The sequence below is a fragment of the Phalacrocorax aristotelis genome, chromosome 3, assembly GCF_949628215.1.
Source record: "Phalacrocorax aristotelis chromosome 3, bGulAri2.1, whole genome shotgun sequence".
Taxonomy (NCBI): domain Eukaryota; kingdom Metazoa; phylum Chordata; class Aves; order Suliformes; family Phalacrocoracidae; genus Phalacrocorax; species Phalacrocorax aristotelis.
In genome coordinates, this window is record NC_134278.1 from 105,131,729 (window position 1) to 105,149,634 (window position 17,906).

At 43.1% G+C, this 17,906-nt stretch overlaps 2 protein-coding genes across 6 annotated transcripts in view; one reads left to right on the top strand and one right to left on the bottom strand.

Annotated features, from left to right (window-relative positions):
- Window positions 1–3,718, bottom strand: part of CENPF (centromere protein F) — a 44,008-nt gene extending 40,290 nt beyond the window's left edge. Inside the window, exons 1-3 of one of the 4 annotated variants that reach the window (XM_075088902.1) lie at window positions 3,573–3,718; window positions 2,327–2,531; window positions 736–932 (exon numbers count right to left, since the gene is read on the bottom strand). In XM_075088902.1, coding sequence (XP_074945003.1) covers window positions 736–932; window positions 2,327–2,488 — 359 coding nt within the window. In that variant the 5' untranslated portion in view covers window positions 2,489–2,531; window positions 3,573–3,718. Of the gene's footprint in view, window positions 1–735; window positions 933–2,326; window positions 2,532–3,062 lie in introns of all 4 variants that reach the window. The other 3 variants (XM_075088899.1, XM_075088901.1, XM_075088900.1) reach the window with 3 other exon arrangements.
- Window positions 3,719–14,505: 10,787 nt separating this feature from the next.
- Window positions 14,506–17,906, top strand: part of PTPN14 (protein tyrosine phosphatase non-receptor type 14) — a 117,262-nt gene continuing 113,861 nt past the window's right edge. Inside the window, exon 1 of one of the 2 annotated variants that reach the window (XM_075088905.1) lies at window positions 14,506–14,624. The gene's annotated coding sequence lies outside the window, so the exon portion shown is untranslated. The remainder of the gene's footprint in view (window positions 14,625–17,906) is intronic. The other variant, XM_075088906.1, reaches the window with a different exon arrangement.

Sequence of the window (17,906 nt, forward strand, 5' to 3'; positions counted from 1 at the left end):
ACATGACAACATTCGCTTCACTCTGGGCAACTGTTCCATTTGTATAGCACCCTCAGATGAAGGATTTTAGATGTGTCTGCATTACAGAAGATTCTTTTATTCTATGAATTGCATTCCACCCCTACAGACAGTACCCACATACTGACTCAGTAATAACAGTGTTTACAAGTTGAGGTGTTATGAATTAGGCACTACTTTACCAAAGCAACTGGAGTCAGTGATTCAGTCACAGCATCATTGGTTTTGGCAGCTGCTTCTTCCATTCCTAAAGATGTTCATGCCTCCTTCTTCCAGCAATCATATATAATTGCTAGACTTGATCTTACAGACTGAATTGTCCGTGTACTTTCCTTACAACTCCAAGCTCTTTGCAGGTTACTTTTGCCAAGTGACCCAGTTGTGCTAGGTTTTTTTGGTTTGGTTTTTTTTTGGCATAAAAACCATAGAGTGAAAGGCTCCCTTTTCATCCCTTTTCACATGACACTGTAGAATTCTCCCAAATTAAACAGGAACTATAGGTGCTAACTGCTTCAAATGGCACACAGATTTATGTGTAAGTCCATACATGCATGTGTGTATGTAAAAACAGGCCAAATGTTTTATGTTTTGGTCACAAAATCTGAACAAATTATGAGGTGAAGAAAAAGTAAAAGACCATTCAGAGCTCATTAAATGATTAAAACATGAGAAAAATAACCATTATACATAGGTTAGAGACATACAGCAAGTCCTCACCTTTTCAGCTCTTGTTCAAGCCTTTCAATGTCTTTCTTGCTGGAATTCAGCTGCCCTGACTGAATGTTGACTTGAGATTCTTTTACTTGAAGATCATGTGAAATTTTCTGCTTTGCTTTCTCAAGACTATCACACAATTCCATCAAGCTCTGGTTCTCTCTTTTTAGTGTTGCAGCTTCATTTTTTTCATTTTCAACCTAGTTGGAATATAGACCATTTCAAAAAATCTCTGTAGTCCTCTCTACACTTCTGTGCAATTATTATTATTTTAAATAACACAAAGTTTACATACTGTTAGTTTCTTCCTAGCAGTTCAAAATCCTGACAGCACTGAAAATCTCAGATATACACAGTTTAAATATTTTTGAGTGTGAACAAAACCACATTTCCTAAAATCCAACTCAGTGACATTAACATTTTTTATTTATTAACTGGACACAAGCTCATAAAAAAAATTAATACTTAAATACTAGTAATCCACACTAGTCTGCATTCTTCACTGATCATCTCACTTCTCTTTGCAGCCTATCAACTTTAGCAACCAGAATACCTTGACTCACTAAACAAAGAATGCACAATGATTATGAAGAGTCATGGCTTTGAAACTGGAAATAGGGCCTGGCAGTAGAGTTGTCCTTCTCCTCCCCTCCAGCTTCTGAGGGGCAGGCTACAGTCAGGCTACATCTTTGCACAACATTATTATTTTGTCTGAAAAGTAGTGAGTATTAGCTGCTGCTTATGAAAGTTTTAAAGCACACCTATTCAAGTGCACCCCTTCTTTTTGTTTGGGAAGCACAGCAGTTCCACTGGATGGTTGAAATACCCGGAAACTCACAATAAGAAACTCAAAGAAAACTATTAGGCTTACGTTTTGCTAGAAAATTGTAGCAGCCTAGAGGGAATAAAAGGCCACCTTTGTAAATTGCCTCTAAGCTTTATTCAAACACTACAAAATAAAATTCAACCAAATGAATCGCTTCTCATCTGAAGCATGGTAAGACCCTGACCAAGAAGGTCTCTGGTTTCTTGGCTAGAGGGCTGACAGGGTAGAGCCAGATCAGGTATAGAATTACAGCCCCCAAAAAAGAAAAAGAAAACCAAATCCCAAAATACAGTCTCTACAAGGAAAACAACCTAGAGAATTACATAAACTAAGTAAAAGATGATAGGTATCTGCAGGCAAAGTGAAACAGTAAGAGGCTGTCAACTGTGCAGTTCTGTTATACAAAACAGGTCTAGTCATTATCAATATTTTTAACAGGCAAAACAATAGAGTAATTTGTTTTTCCTAATCTTAAAGAAATGTAGGAAAGCCTCAAAGTAAACAGACATCTCGAGATTGACAATTATGCCAAACACAGATAGGAGGCAGGAATTCTATTAAGAGTCAATGAGAACTAAACAGAAGGGACAAGATGGTGAGTATGAAGTAAGATAAGCACTTTTTATTTCCATGCCACCTTTTTGGTCAGTCAGCAGGAAGAAAGAAAACACTAACTCACCCCCTAACGACAACCAGATAATAAATCTTTATAATTGTGTTTGGCATGGAGAACAGCATTATAGGGAATGACCACAGAACCAATGTTACCTTCTGTTTCTGTTTTTGCAAAGCTGCCTCCAAAGACTCCAGCTGGAATTGCCTTTGCTGACGTTCCTTTTTAAGCTTGTCTACTTGACTTTCCAGCTCATGAATCTTCTGAAGGACTCTGGGGGAGAGGCCTTCTTTCCATTCCTCCACAGCCCAGCTCATATTGACAGGATTCTTGTTTAATACAAAATGGATAGTACTATTTCTGAAACACAGAGACAGCTACAATTAGACCTTAAAAGAGATTAAATAAAACTCCCTTTTAAATAAATTGCATTTTAAATCTTAGCAGTGATTAGACTACAGTATTTCACAACCATGCAGGCTTTCTGATCCAAACACCAAGCAGCAACTTTTAATATTAGGTCCTATTTTGACACACTAGTCCAGTTAAGATGAGATTTAAAAACCTCATGAAAATCAAATCTCCTAAGAATATAAACCCAGTTATTGTTATAATTGCATTTGACTGCCCTATTTCAGAAACTTTCTCTCCACATCTTATTTTGATGTTTACATTGCAAAAAGTCACAAGCACTTACGAGTGCATTATATTCCAGGGGTGTTTAACTAGAAAGCCTTATGGAAACTATGGCTTTGTGTTAGGTGGCAGATACACCTCTTTCTTTACAGAAGTTTTTCAGACCAATACTGCCGAGCTCGGGGCACTGAGAATGCTCTCTACTGGCAGGAACTGCTGTACGACACTCAGCCCTTAAATACAAGTTTGACGCACTCATTCGATTTCCTTTTATCTTGTTGCAATGACTCCGCCTTTAAAGGATCTGGCACGGGCTTATTTCCTCGGGACAGCAGTACAGCTCGGGGATTATTCGTGAGAGAAAAATGCCCTCAAAATAAGTAAAACCGGAGGCCAAGGACGGAGAGGCAGAGCCCACGCAGAACTAGGGGGCTCACGAACCTCACTGGGCTCAACCATGGGCGGAGAGAGCAGCGCCCCGCGCCCTAACCAAGGGCGCTCACCCGCTCCGTCACGGCGTTACCGGACAGCACTGTGAGGCGCCCGGGGCACCGCAGCGCCAGCCCGCCCGCCTTGCCTGACAGCCCCGGCCCCGCAGAGGCGGGCGGGCGCCCCGAGCCCCCTGGCCCACCCCTCGCTCACTCACTGGTAAACACCGACAGGGGTCCGGCGTCAGTCAGTCAGTCAGTCAGTCAGTCAGTCAGTCAGTCAGTCAGTCAGTCAGTCAGTCAGTCAGTCAGTCAGTCAGTCAGTCAGTCTCCCTACCTCGGCCGGACACCGCGCTCCCCGGCGCAATTCAAAGCTGCCGCTGCCCCGGCGGCCGTTTAGTGCACGCCCGAGCAACAGGGCGCCCTAGCGCGCTGATTGGCCCCGCCACGACGCCGCTGGCCATGCGAACCTCGCCTCGTTAGCAATGAGGGCGCAGCGCCGGGCCGCCTGCCCTCGAGATTGGCTGGTTCGGAAGCATTCAAACTCCATTGGAGGTGGCAGCGCAAGGGCGGGGCGGAGGCAGCTCGTGATTGGCCCGCGAGGCCGTCGCCCACGGCAGGGCGGGGCGACCGGCCGCGAGGGAGCTCTGAGCACCGGCGGCTCGGGCGCGGCTGTGGGGGCGCATCAGGGGTCCCCTCCCGCCGCAAAGCTCAAGTACTAGGAGAGCCCCACGGTGCGGTGCGGCCAGGGGCGGGCTGCGAGGAGAGCGCGGCCGGAGGGGCGGCAGGTATTGGGGAGGGGGTTGAGGGGGTAACGGCCCCGTCAGATCTTTTATCCAAAACCATTTTCCCGATGCCACGGAAAATCTGAGTTTTGTAAAAGAAAAGGAGCCCGTCCCGATGCTGCCCTGATGATAACCCATTCACTTGAAAAGATGTACAGAAGGATCACGGAGCAGTTTAGCGTTCAGTTCCGCCCAAACGGCTCCTGGGGGTTTGGGTTTTTTTGAGGGGGGTGAAGGCAATTCAGCCCAATATGGCACACTTTCTACCCTAAAATAGGAACACAAGCACGCACACACACACCCACCTTTTCAAATTGTTTTCTAACAGTGATCACTGAATGCAAGTAGCAACAGCGAAGGCCTGCGCATTTTAAAGCTGCTATGAACTTCCCTGGGTGCCTGTGGCTGGTTTCCAAAGGCGGCTTCTTGCGTTCCCTCGCTCCTCCCTGACCTGAGGGGGTGGTCGCATTGGGAATGAAATGGTGTCTTCCATCAGAGCCTGGGAATTGCTGATCTCATTATTATTCCACCTAATTAAACATCTTGTCTCTAATAATCACTCTGAGAATATTTACTCATGCACTTCATTTTAATCATATTTAGGAAATTGAGTTAAACAAATCTACCTCGGTAAGTTAAACAGCTCACCAATCAGCTTGCAGGAGCTCTAATTATAAATAAGTATGGTGCAACAAACTCACTAGCACATTGTTATAAAGTCTCTAAACTAGCCCCAGAACAAAAGAAGCCATCAAACTGATAGAACCATCCATCATAAATACCTCCTAGCAAGTGACAGTTAAAAAAAAAAACAAGCTAGAAAATGCCGTGATTAACTTCATGCACTCTTAGAGATGATTGTGCAGGTGTTCCTGAGGGGACAGCACTGAACAGCAGAGGAGCAGGAACTAGTGGAAGAGTGGGAAGTCCCTAATATAGTTCTGGCAAATAATTCATGAAAGCCGAGGACCAGTCTGAACTGAAGGGGAACTCCCACTTGGCAGACAAGGGGCAAATGTTTGGTAAGAAGCAAATGCTCTGTTATATTAAGTAAGCATTTCTCATTTGACAGCAACAAATGTTACTTAATCAATTGTAGAAGTTGAAATTGAGTTTTCAGTCATTGCAGATGCTATTATAGTGGGACCATTGATGGACAGGGAGCACTAGCGTATAAACTACTGCATCATGATGAATCCCTCAAGGAAAGCTTCAGTGAAACAGCTTTAACTTCCCAGGTCAGTGGCATTTTTTCAGAAGGGGAAAAATTAGTAGAGATAGCCTTCAGGGTGCTTACAAGGCATGAAAAACAAAAATCTGTGGGTGTGTGCAGAGCTTTTAAGATGCAGTCTGACGAGCGCCTAGATAGATGAGGCAAAAAAAAAAAAATCTGATCGCTGTTGTCAACTTAAATATGTGAGAACACTCATTCTGAAGCCTATTTCTAAGAATGGTCAGATTTGTACTGTGTTTCTGTTGATAATTATTTACAAATTAATTCTTTCATATTTGGCATCCTTTACAAATGAATTCTTTCATATTTGGCATCCTTAACTATTGCAGCAGTTAACTAATTATCATGAAAGATAAAATTACTCATGAAGTGTACAGAAATTTGCTTTTTCTTTTGCCATATCAACCTTATTTTGCACAGTAGCTTCATAAATACAAATATTAGTTATCAGAAGTAAATGCAAGATACAAAAATACTAGTAAATATAAGATTGATGTAGAAGATGCAAGAATAAGGTCAAATACTCTGAACAAATAATAAGTTATACAGGGTGTTAATAGCAACCATCAGTTTGCTTAACACTTATTTTTATCACTTTCTACTGGCTAGAATTCTCGAGGTCTTTCTAAGACTCTCTCTTAATTCCCTGATTTGGAGCACCCATGATTTTAAGCAGAGAAAACTACCTCAGCCTTGTTAAGTGGCTTTTCTCTGTCCTCGAAATTCCATTCAGTTCTTACCGAATGTTAAAAACCATCATTTATGTTTTCCTAGCTGCCTTCCTTACTATAATTTTTGGTAAAGGGCCAGAACAGTAAGTAGAATACAAAAACCACTAAAGGTTTAATTCATATTACTGCAGCTTATGTCAGAGCACACAATGGAACAAAACCAGAAGGGAAAGAAAGGGAGAGAGCCTCTGATGAGAAAATCCCACCCTGCTTGGACACTACAAGGAACAGAAACCAGATAGAGCTCTTTTCCCCATGTTCTTCCAGGCCAGACTTGGAATCTGTCAGGTAAAGCCTATTTCATGTATCTATATATACCCATATATGTATACACGTCAAAAAGCACCTGAGGAGCTAGAGCAATCCCGTTCACCCAGAGGAGAGAAATAGGCCAGGCGCTCTGCATCTGACGTGGTTCTAGGTTTCCAGCTGAGACACTAAACAGGCAGAAGCTCTGCCAGGCTGGGGGTGAAAGAGAAGAAAGCTGAATCATCTCCCTTAGCCTCACCTATGTCCCACCCTGCTAAGTGGTGCCGCTCACCTCTGGAAAACAAAATTCTCCATCTCTTCTAATGCAAGTGGGTAACTGAGGAGGTGGCAGTTAAGGTGTTGGTACTAGAGTTGCAAGGTTAAGTCTACACTAATAAAGCCCAGCGAGCTACTGTTGTAAAAGACAATGTTTGATTGCTTATATACCCTTAGATTTCCTGTCCTTCAAAGAACTGCATTTCTCCACAGAACCCATACCTTGTTCAGTGAACAGAACAAATGTAAAGGAGGGTGCCATTAGGATGCATAGAGAACCTTACAACTTAGATTTCTTAACTGTCTAGTCTTACGCTCTTAAAAAAAAAAGTTGAAGTGACCTGCACAATCTTTTTTAGAGTTCATTAACAAAATCAGAGACCACAGCATATCACAAATTCTAAACTATAACTTTGTTCCCAAAGGAAACAGGGCATTTCTGTAGCGAGTATTATAGCGTTTCTTACCTACTAAGGGAAACTGCTACTGAAGTGCTCATATTGACTAGTGTCAACTAGATGAACGTATTAGTGGGTAAAATACCTACAGCCACTCTATTGTTTGGTGATTACATTGTCTAGTATAGCCTACTAAATACCAGTGGGTAGGTTTCCTAGTACTGAAAAGGTGACTGAGGTTACCTGGCTTGTCTAAGGTGACACAGTGAATCACATGCAGGTGCTGGACAGGAACCCACGGGTGCTCCATGGCAGTTTAAAACACCTGGACTCCCTCCTGTCGCCCACCTGCATGTTACCACTGCTCCCTTATGACAACTTCGGTGCTAATCTGAACTTCCAGGTGAGACGGTTAAACTGGTAAGGGGTATTATACCAGGCAAATACCTTTCCGGTAACATCAGCTTGTATACAGCTTGGGTCTCTGAACTGCTGCCTTGTTACCATAAACAATAGTAAAATTATTTAACAATATAAAGGATTGAAAACAAGGTGGGGTTGTTAGTTGTTTAACACTTTTTAGTATATTGGAAGGGTGGAGGAAGAAAACAAACATATAAAAAATGTTAGTTATTGAAGTGCACACATGCTGTCTTGACCTGAAGAACTGTGAATGGTTTGCAACTACAGCAATGGTTAGAGCAGTGAAAAGGTATTTACATCTTTCCTTCCTGTTCTAAAAACATTATTTTAAAATGCTGTGAAAACAGCCATTAGCATAATATTTAAAGAACTAATGTGCAGTGAAGAAAATGATAACTAATTACAGCAGTTACATTATGATATGACACATCAAGTCTATATTCTCTAGGGCTTCAAATTACCAGTTCTGAACTGTAAATAAGATTGGAACTCTTTTTTTTTTTTCTTAATGGTAAATTCCCTCTCTTTATAGTTCTGCTGCCTGCTAGAAATGGAAATACCGAGCAAATCTTTCACACTACAGATATTAACACCAAAAAATACATTAATTATACTGTCAAATACTGCTATATCTTATTGGCAAGGAGTTATCAGGTTTCAGGGCATTCGGTAAGATGGGAACGTATTTCCTTTATGTCCCACTCCTCCCTGACTTTCATGGGTCCATAGCTTGCATCTCCTTTGGCCCTCATTTTTGTTATGACTCTGCTCTTAACCGTACACAGGTACATCTAATCTGAGTATCATTCTGTTCAAGCAAGAGAGAAAGGTGGTTATGACATAAGTATACTACATATAAACTAAAAGGCATGCACCTTTCATAGCCATATCCGCCTCTTTCCATCTTTACCACCAACTTTTCTTTAAATGGGGCACCTAGAAAATGCTTGCTGGTAAGTTACATCACCTCTTTTTATTGTTAGGGCTCTCTAGATTTGTTTTTTTCCTTCAGTTCACATTCAGTATTTTCCTCCCTCTACCACCTTTAACTCTTTTATTAACTTTTTTTTAAACTACTTTTTAATTTCTCTTTTCCTCAAAGGCCAACTCTCACATTGGTATGTGGCCGTCATCTGCATAATTCCCTTCAAAAGTCTGAGTTTTGCTTCTTTGTTGACCTCTTCAAGTTCTTGATCATTTATCATGGCTGCCCTTGCTGGGCCTAATCTCCATTTGAGCATGCCATTCCTATGAACTACCTAAAGCCTTGAGCTCCTACTTTGTTTCTCTTTTGTTATGGTCTATATATATTTATTTATTATATATATAAAGTTATCTGTACATAACTTTTATGTAGGTATTATCTGTGAATCTATACTTGGTTCTTATTGTGTTCACCCACCGGTCAAATTTTTTATCAGTCAGTGAAATAATCAAGAACATCACCTACACCATTCATAACAAACTAATCAAATTACTTATTAGCCTCTACCTATCTTAATGCTGTCTCTAAAAATCTGCCAGTGTTTCTCTGTTAAAAGGTTGTACAGATAAGACAAAAGTACGCCTTCTTATCTTAAACACATCATAACCACCTCAACATTACTTCTACCATTTTTACAGGCAAGTTCCAGAGTGAGTTTTCAGTCACCCAACTAATTGCAGTGGGAAACCCAACTCAAAACAGCCCTAGTTTATGAACGACTGACTGAAATGGTCCAACAGAATAAATAAATATGCAAGAAGAAAACAACTGCATTCTGTATCTTAATGACTTTGGTTATCACTTGATCTCCTCACCTCTTCCAAGTCTAAATTCCAACAGTTTTATTCGTATTTCTTACATCACTTTTGTATTAGTCCTTTCCAGGAAAATGTTTGTGTGTGTTTTTTAAATCTTTCCAGGGTATCTAGTGTATCATGCAAATGATACTCAGCATAGAAAAGAATCAACATTTATATATACCTCTCATCATTCCCAAATGATTCTAACTCAGAGCAAGTTTCCTGTTAATTTCAAGCAAAACTGGGAATGAGAATCAGGGCTCTTTTAGGAACAACATACAGACTTAAAAAAGCTGAGGTACACCTAGCTGAGGTTTTATTCTTTTACAGTGCAATTCACTGTTAATTTCAGAAAATCTTAAAATTCAGAATTTCACAGCACTGTCATATCCAAGCATAGTCTTAAACCCGGTTCACAGAGATAAGCAAACATTAACAGCTCAATTCAAGTTACACAAGTTTGTGACAGTCCCAAAACCACATTTTAGATTATAACATTAGCTCTTTACTTTCTCAAGAAATCATTTATCTCTAAGTGGCAACAAAATATTTTCAGCTGGGTGCCCACAGTCAGAGACTTAAATCTGTGCCGAGACACATAGACATTATGATTATCAGAAGTCAGCAGCTGCTAAAATACCTACAGATCAGTGGTGTATGCTGACTTCTAGGCGTGCTGCTAAATTAACTTCTGTTAAAAGCTAGTGAATTTTTTTTTGTTTGCTCAAAAGACCGTTTTCAGAAATCTGAAGACCTAATGACCATGCTAAATGATACATTTAAAAGTATCCAAATTGATAATCCATGAAAACTGGAAAAATGCTATTCATTCTGTCATTGGACTGTTCCAGCTTGGAGAGCAGCAACAGCTACATAGAAAGGTATACTCCTCATCTAAATCCAATTCGGAGTACTTAAACTGTGGAATCAAAACTTCATTACTTTACTCACAAATGCTAAAGAGTTTTTCATTTTACAACTCTTACTGAGGAGCGGAAAAGAGGCACAGGTATTAAGTCCTCAGGCAGAATACAATTCTAAGCAAACTAGAATATTCAACGCGGCATAGTTTATTTGCACAGATAATCAACCAAGACTTTTTCTGGTCTACAAAAATGGGTGCTGGCTTACTTGTGATAAGCCATAGAGCACTACAACATGTTAGCTCATGCTTGGTGGCAACAGGTTTGTTTTCCAAGATTGTGTAATCCAAATTCCTTTTCTAAGAGATGATTTTGAGAAGCACTATTAAATGGAATAATTAATGAGAGCACAGAATACTGGAGAAGTAAAACTTTTTTTTTTTCTTCTTGTGGTAAGCTTCAAACTTTAGAAGTATGAATTTATAAAGAACTAATATGATTTTAGGAATGGGAATTCCTGCTAGTGCACCCAGTTTCTGCTTACATTACAATTGGGTCAGTGTACCCAGCTGTAGCACATGACAGAGATTTTAGGAACACAGTTAGGGTCACATTTACAATACAAATCGGGAATGTGTTGCAACTGCATTCTTTGATTTGATTGTAATGTAGATGACTGTAAGGCTAATTAAACATCATCTACTGTTCACAGGAGAAACCACCAGCTGTTGCTTAAGCACAGTTTAAAGACAGTTTTATACGAAACAGGTTATGACATGGTTTCACCAACCAACAAGGACTGAGATTTTTTCCATGTTATAACAAGACTCTAGAATTACTTTAGCCTGGGTTTAAACACATTCAAAATACGTTTAATATAGGTCTTGCTAGCAAGGTGTTAAGACACTACAAAATTCATTGTGCACAACTTCAGATAACACTGACACAATAAATGTCTCCTGTATTTTGACCCAGATAAAATCAGTTTTCCTCTGCTGATAGTTAACCATTTGGTCAAGCTGAATTTTCACAAGGGCTTTGAGACAACATTCAGGCCTGTCAAAATCCCACTTTGGGGGAAAAAAAAATTAAATAATTTATCTCCTGTACAGTGCTTTCATCTGAAAATCAAAAAGCACCTTCTTAAGATCACTATCATTATCTCAGTTTTCAGAGAAGAAAACTAAGACACAGGGATGTGCTGCTACACGCCCAAGATCAGACTGAAAACTGGTAGCTAAGGTAACTGAGGTACAGTCCCTTGTCAATAAGTTACTTCCTATCTACTCTACTATTTTGTAGAGCATCTTAGTATAATAGTCCTGATGAAACTGTAGAAGGAACCAATATAAAAATTAATTTATGCCAGATCAGAGGGAATATTTTGGAGGTAAATTCCATAAATTGTTACAGCAAGTCAATGAAGTCTCCACATGTAATTTAGTTGTCACCTTTTCAGAAAAAAAAAATTGCTGTACCATGATTCCCTAGCAGCATAGAAAGATACTATATAATCCAGCCTACGTATGATGACAGAAGATTAACCGTCAAAGTTTTCTGAACAAATGTGAACCAGCACAGGGATTTCAGACCAAATCAATGATTTGTATCATTTTATCATCCCATTTTTGAAGCAGCGTGAGGAACATCTAATCTGAGTATTTTATGAAACCACTCCCTGTGTAGCAGGTAGGAACTGTTGGTTTTAATCCCAGGGTTGTATACTCCTGACAGCTCTTGGGGAACAAAGATGTATGTAAAGATTCCAAGTTTCAATGGTCCTAGACATCAGAAGTAGTACAAACAGAACAGATTTCCTTATGGAAGACTCTTTGCAGTAACTGGCTATAATTTCTGGGAACCTTGGTTTTTCTAAAGCACCTACTGCTACAATCTCTGGGAGTCTAATACAGACATTAATTACTGTATTAAGTAATCTCATGAAAAAGTAATGATCTTCAGCATTTGCAGTTTCAGGAGCTTCCCTTGTTTGGGTAAGCTTGAAATCTGTTTCATTTTGCAGACTTTGTTGAGCTGACCTTTTAGCAAAAGCTCTTGCTGACAAGTAGTCTGATTTTATTTGTTCTAGCTGGTTTTATTTCATCTAGGGAACCCTGTCCTGAGGGTAACCAATACATAAAATCTCCCCTCTGAGTCTTCCCATCTGTCAGCATGTTTGTGCTTCTTGCAATGTTATTTCTCTTGCAGTTAAGTTCATTAAATAAGTTTACTTCAAATACAGAGACCCCTGTGAATGACTAGCTGCAAACCAGGAATTTGCCAAGGTAACCAGCACACCACCTTGAGGCACAGGTACAAAAGTCCTAAAGCCAACATCCTTACACCTGCTCCAGCATGGGGAGCCCCTAACAGGAACCAAGCAAGTTAAACCCTAGTTTTGATGCGTGCTACCCTCTCATGCAACTTCCCTCTCACTAGGGGAAAGCAGTTGTCTGGCATAAAGCTGAACTGTATAAACTGAGAGCACAGCAGCTCTGTGCTCCATTTTATCATCTCATTCCGACACCTGATGTTTCTTCCAGATTGTTACTCAAAAGCTCTGTATCTACACACGGTCAAATATAATTCAAGTTAAAATTCTAGACTGTGCCACTTCTCAGTGCCTCTGTGTAGCCATATGTAAAATGGGGATAATTACTTCATTAAGGTGTGGTGTTTGTAAAATGTTTGAGTCTCAGATGAAAAGGACTTTCCTTGCAAAATGTAATTATAATATTATTATGCCAGAGGTAAGGCACAGGCCTGTGATTCCACGTACAGTATTTAAATACAATTACTTATCTATCAAAATCAAGAATCTGTTCTATTTCTCCCTCTCTCAGCTCCTGATCCTCTTAATCTGAGTAATCCCCGACTCCAACAAATCTACTCGCATACTCCTTCAGTAAGGTGTACAAGTAGAAAAAAAGCACAGGGACTCAAAAATAGTATCAATTATCATTTATCACTAGTTTTCACAATTTCTCCTGTTTGTACGTGTCAACTTCTGGTGTCACAGTTTTAGAAGGATACCTCCATTTGACAATGCTGCAGGAGGCCACTGGTCCCAGAAGTATTTGTATACACTTTTTGGAACGCTGCTAATTTTAAATAAATGTAGTCTTAAGGCAAAAATAATTTTGCAAGTTGTCCATCAGCTGTGACACACAACAGCACCTACACATCATTTCTAATACTCACACCGTTCTTAAGCCTACTTGGCCTGCTGTGATCCATTCAACATCTCTTGGCAGCCCCAACCTTCCTGACAGTACTCGTTGCTTCCCGCAGCACAGTGTGCTCACTGCCCCTTCTCCCTCTCCCAGAAGGGCTTTCCCACACCTGCCAAGCACCACATGTCCTGGCCGTTGCACGTAGTTACCAACTGCCACATCTCAAACCCATCCAGGTTTTCTCCCGCTGGCTTTCCAGCGAGGCACATGCACACGGCAGCACGGCGGGTGCTCCTGCCTCGCATCTCCTGCAGCAGCCCTGGGCGCAGCTGGAGGAGCAGGGATAACCACCCTTGTAGAGGTGTAGAGGGCTCAGCGGGAGACTGAAAGGGGTAAAATGAGAAAAGCAGGAGCGAGGACAGAGAGGGCTGGAGAAGAAAGGATGCTGCAACGCAAGACTGAGTGAGACGATCAGGGTCTTATGGGAGGGCCGGCGTGGGGCAAGAGGAAAGCAAGGCGGCATCCCCGCCTAGTGCGGGAGGGCTGGAAGGGGGAACGCAGGACCTTCGAGGCCCACGCGTCCAAAGCCGACCTCAACGCTGCTCCCCCTCGCTCCTCCCCACCCCGCGTCCTTCTAGGTAGGGCTCCACCCGCCCCGGGCTGCCCCAGCACCTCGCTCCCCCCGGGCACGGGAGGAAGGGGCCGGCTCCCCCGGTGCGGAGGCGGGAGAGGACGGGATGGGACGGGGAGGAAAGGAAAGGAAAGGAAGGCGCCCCGCAGCTCTGCCCTCCTCGGGAGAGCTGCAGCCGGCACCCGCCCGGATTGGCAGGAGCCTGTGCCCTCCTCTTCCTCCCTCCTTTTCCCTCCTCCGCGGGGTGGGTTTCAGCCCTCCTCCTCCTTCCTTGGGTAGGAGGGGGGGAATAGTTTTTAAAAAAAAAAAACAAAAAAAAAAACAAAAAAACAACAAAAAAAACCAGAGGAAAGAAATCCCAAGTCGCGTCCCCGACGTCTCCGGGCCCCGCGGCCGCCCCACATTCCTGGCATTCCTGGGCTGTGACTCCCCGCGCCGCCCCAGCCCCAGCCCGGCCCCGGCCCCGCCGCCTCCGGCTCGCTCGCCCGCCCGCCGGCTCCGCTCGCCCCCGCGGGACACCAGTCCCCTCCTCCCGCCCTGCCTCCCTCCTTCCCGCACCCCGCGGGCGGCAGTAGGAGCTCAGGGCGTCCCGGGCCCCCGCCCCGCCGCCGGCCCAGCTCCCGGCCGCCCCGCCGAAGTTCCCCGCGGTGGCCGGGCCGGGGCGGCGGGAGCGGCTTTCCCTCCCCACCGCCCCCCGGGGCAGCGGCCCGCCACGCTCCCCGCCCGCTTCGGGTCCCGCCACCGGCGGCAGCCGCCGCCTCTCGGGCCGGGCCAGCAGAGCCGCCTCCCGCGGGAGCGCACAAAGCCGGAGCCGCCGCGCTGCCCGGCCGGCGCCCAGCAGGTAAGGAGCCGCCGCGCTCGCTGGGGCTGGGGCGCGTCCCGCGCCTATCAGCCGCCCGCGCCGACTTTGAAACCGTCCGAGCGTGCGGTGTTTGCGGACGGCTCGTTACGCGCTGCGGTGTGCAATTACAGCTCGGCGGCGTGCACGCTGCTCGGTGTGTATTACGAAAATAGCCAAGGTTGGGTTACGAATGCCAGTCGGTGACCTGCGATAAACAAGGCTCGGACAGTCCGTCCAGGCTGTGAATATAACCTGCTAGGCACCCCGATAACGCGGCATTCGTATAATCGAGAGGTATTTGTAGATAGCGAGGAACGAGCAGGGCTCTCTGTCGGGCTGCTTGTATTTACACCGCGGTATGTCTGTGTTTGTCTCCCCCTGCCCAGGGGTTTACCTTGTTCTTTGTTAGTTACAGTCAAGCCCAAACTGGCCGTTCATCTTTAGCAAATCTGTAACGCCGAGCTGTGCAGGAAAGAGCGCGGCGAGGCAGGGAAGAATGACATCTGCTCTCATGTCTGATGTGGCAAAGTCAGTGAATTTTCAAGATCTCGAACTAGCTGTCTTTATCGAGCGTTGCATAATGCATATGTGGTATGTGGATATAGTGTGTGCTGGAGCTTTCCTACCGAGAACGTTTTATCTCCGATTTGCATAAAATAATCATACGTTTCCATTATAAGTAACTCTTCGGTTGTTTGGAACTTTAACAAGATGCGAGCAAAGAGTGACTGGTAAAGGCTCAGATTCAAGAAGTTGTTGCCCAGAAAAGTTTTCTGGGGTTTTTAGCATGTAACCACAGCCAAAAGAAATACTTTTACCAGAAGCCAGTTCTTTTTTTCTTTAAACCCTATGCAGATAATCACTACTGGGTTTGGTTATGCTGAAAGCACAGTTATGTGCTGAAGTTCCTTAGAGTTTGGAAAAGTATACATATAAAATGGCTCCCCCCAAATCACAAGTCACCACTTGCCAACCTCCATATTAAGAGAGAAGGGAGTCAGGTCTTTTTGGGGAGAGATGTGAGGGGAGGCAGCCCCAGCAGGGACTGCTCGCTGGTTACCCAGCTGAGAACGTCATATCAGATATGAGTGACAAAATACAGATTATACAGCTTTTGCTCTTTCCCTCTGGGGGGTCCGTAGCTGACATCTAGTACTTGTTACATGGTGTAAAACAAAGCGTGTGTTGATATTATAGTAATGCAAATAAGCTTTAGGCCCTGTTCTGTTATTGGCAGTACTTTCTTGAACTTTTTTTGTTTCTTTAGGAGGCCGTGCCAGAGTTGCTTACAGGCAGAGGGCACTTGTGTGTATCTAATGGGTCATGATACAAAAGTTGGGAGCCTTGCAAACTTACGATTTGAAGCACAGCCCATCATCTAAAAGATATTCCCAAAAAACTGTGACAGAACTCATGGCCATCACTTCCACCACGGCATTTGTGTGCGAGAAGCTTGAAAGCATGACTGGCTCGATGCAACCTCAGAGGATCTAGTGGTGCAGTCCAAGGCCAGATTGAGGACGGCAGGACTGATGTCAGTACTGAGCAAACTGAGCTTTTGTATGTACATTATACTTACAGTTGTAAACGTGTCTTTTAAATGTTTCTGTAATGGTAGCAGAAGTAGCTTTGGTGCAGTGTTGTTCATGAGGGTTAATTAGCAACCAAAGTTAATACTAATGAGTGACTTTTCTCCTGGCCATTCTTGTTCAGCAGAAGCCTGTGAGTCAGTTATCGTAACTTGGATATAGAATGGCTTTCTATGAAATACATCTGCTTTTGTTACACTTAGCAAATTGTCTTGGCTGCTAGTGGCTCCTCCAATCTTGGAGAAAGTATTTTTTATATATATATATATTAAAAAAAGTTATCTACATACATCGGTAACTCTACGGTTTCTTTTTTCTCTGTTTGTTTTGTACCAGTACAGCCAAAGGGGCTGCTCTTCATTCTGTTTCTCCTCATATCCAGTGAGGCTGTGTTTGATTAAATGTTACTTAAGTAGCTCATTTTAATCTGGATTTAAGTTTAGCATAGATACATGCAGTGTGAAAACTGCTCTTGAACTCCAGCTCCCCATTTGGAAGCAAGTCCTCCTCTGTTGCAGGGTTAGTCAGCTGAAGGGGGTTCATAAACTGCTGGCAGTATACAAAGATAAAAAGTTTTCAGCAGGCAGTGCTGCTCAGTAGTGTGTCGGTCTTAGTCCTGAAAAGACCCACCCATGTGCTTAAATACACGTTCATGAATAGTGCTTTTGAAACCACGGAATTTCTTTTATACACATAATAATAAACATGTATACAAGCCTTTGCAGGAGCCAGGCTATAGTAGTTAGTATGCAATATATTTGTGTATGTGTATCCAGCTCAGTTACAAGAAGATTTCAGTAAAGGCTTAATTTTTATGCTGAGCAGATGCCATAAAATTCTTTTTATGTCTGAGTCCATCATGAAGTGCAGTATGCCTTGGCCTATTATACTTTGTGAAGTTCCACTGGAACGGCTCCTGATCTGTGAAGACAATTCATTACCCTGTAGATGTTTGTCCTGTGAGGAATATGCCTGTGCACAAGATTATCTGAAATTTTATGTGAAAAGGTCTGGTTCCATTTTTTTAAATCTACTGGTTCTCTATTCAGAGAATCTGTGAAAGCTGCTGACTCCAACTCCTAGATTATTTTAAAAATTATATTACAAAATAAAAATTAAAGACTAGATCCTAAAGGAACTGAGATAGACCTGAGCTGAAGTCCAAGATCATGATAAAAGTACGATTTTGGTTCCAGCGTCTAATCCCATCCTCCTGCACCTCGTGCAGGAGGCCTCAAAAGTCAGTGGGCACTTGTAGCTTCCCCTGGTTGTGCTGGATCCGTTCTGTGTCCGGCGTGAGTGTAGCCTGTCCTACACGGGTGTCCATCTTCTGCTTAAAGCCTTCTGGTTCGCTGTGCATTTGGAGCTGAAGAGGAGATCCATGAGGAGACATCCCACATGCCCTGAAGGAATAGGGCCCCTCACAAATGTGGAAATAGCCCCAGGAGGAGGAACTGCAATCCATGACTCTTCCCCTTTCCGCTTTCCTCTGGGTGGTAGGAAGGAGTGAAAAGAACTCTGGAGTGTGAAAGGATCAGTGAGTCGAATGTCCAAGTGTCTAAAAGCTGACATTTAGGTGCTTTATCAGGTTATGGGAGTTTTCTTGACTTGGTCTTCATCTCTTTTGTGAAATAGTGTAATTTTGAGGCAGTAACTCTACATCTTTATTTTTGGGTTGTGCGCATTATTGGGT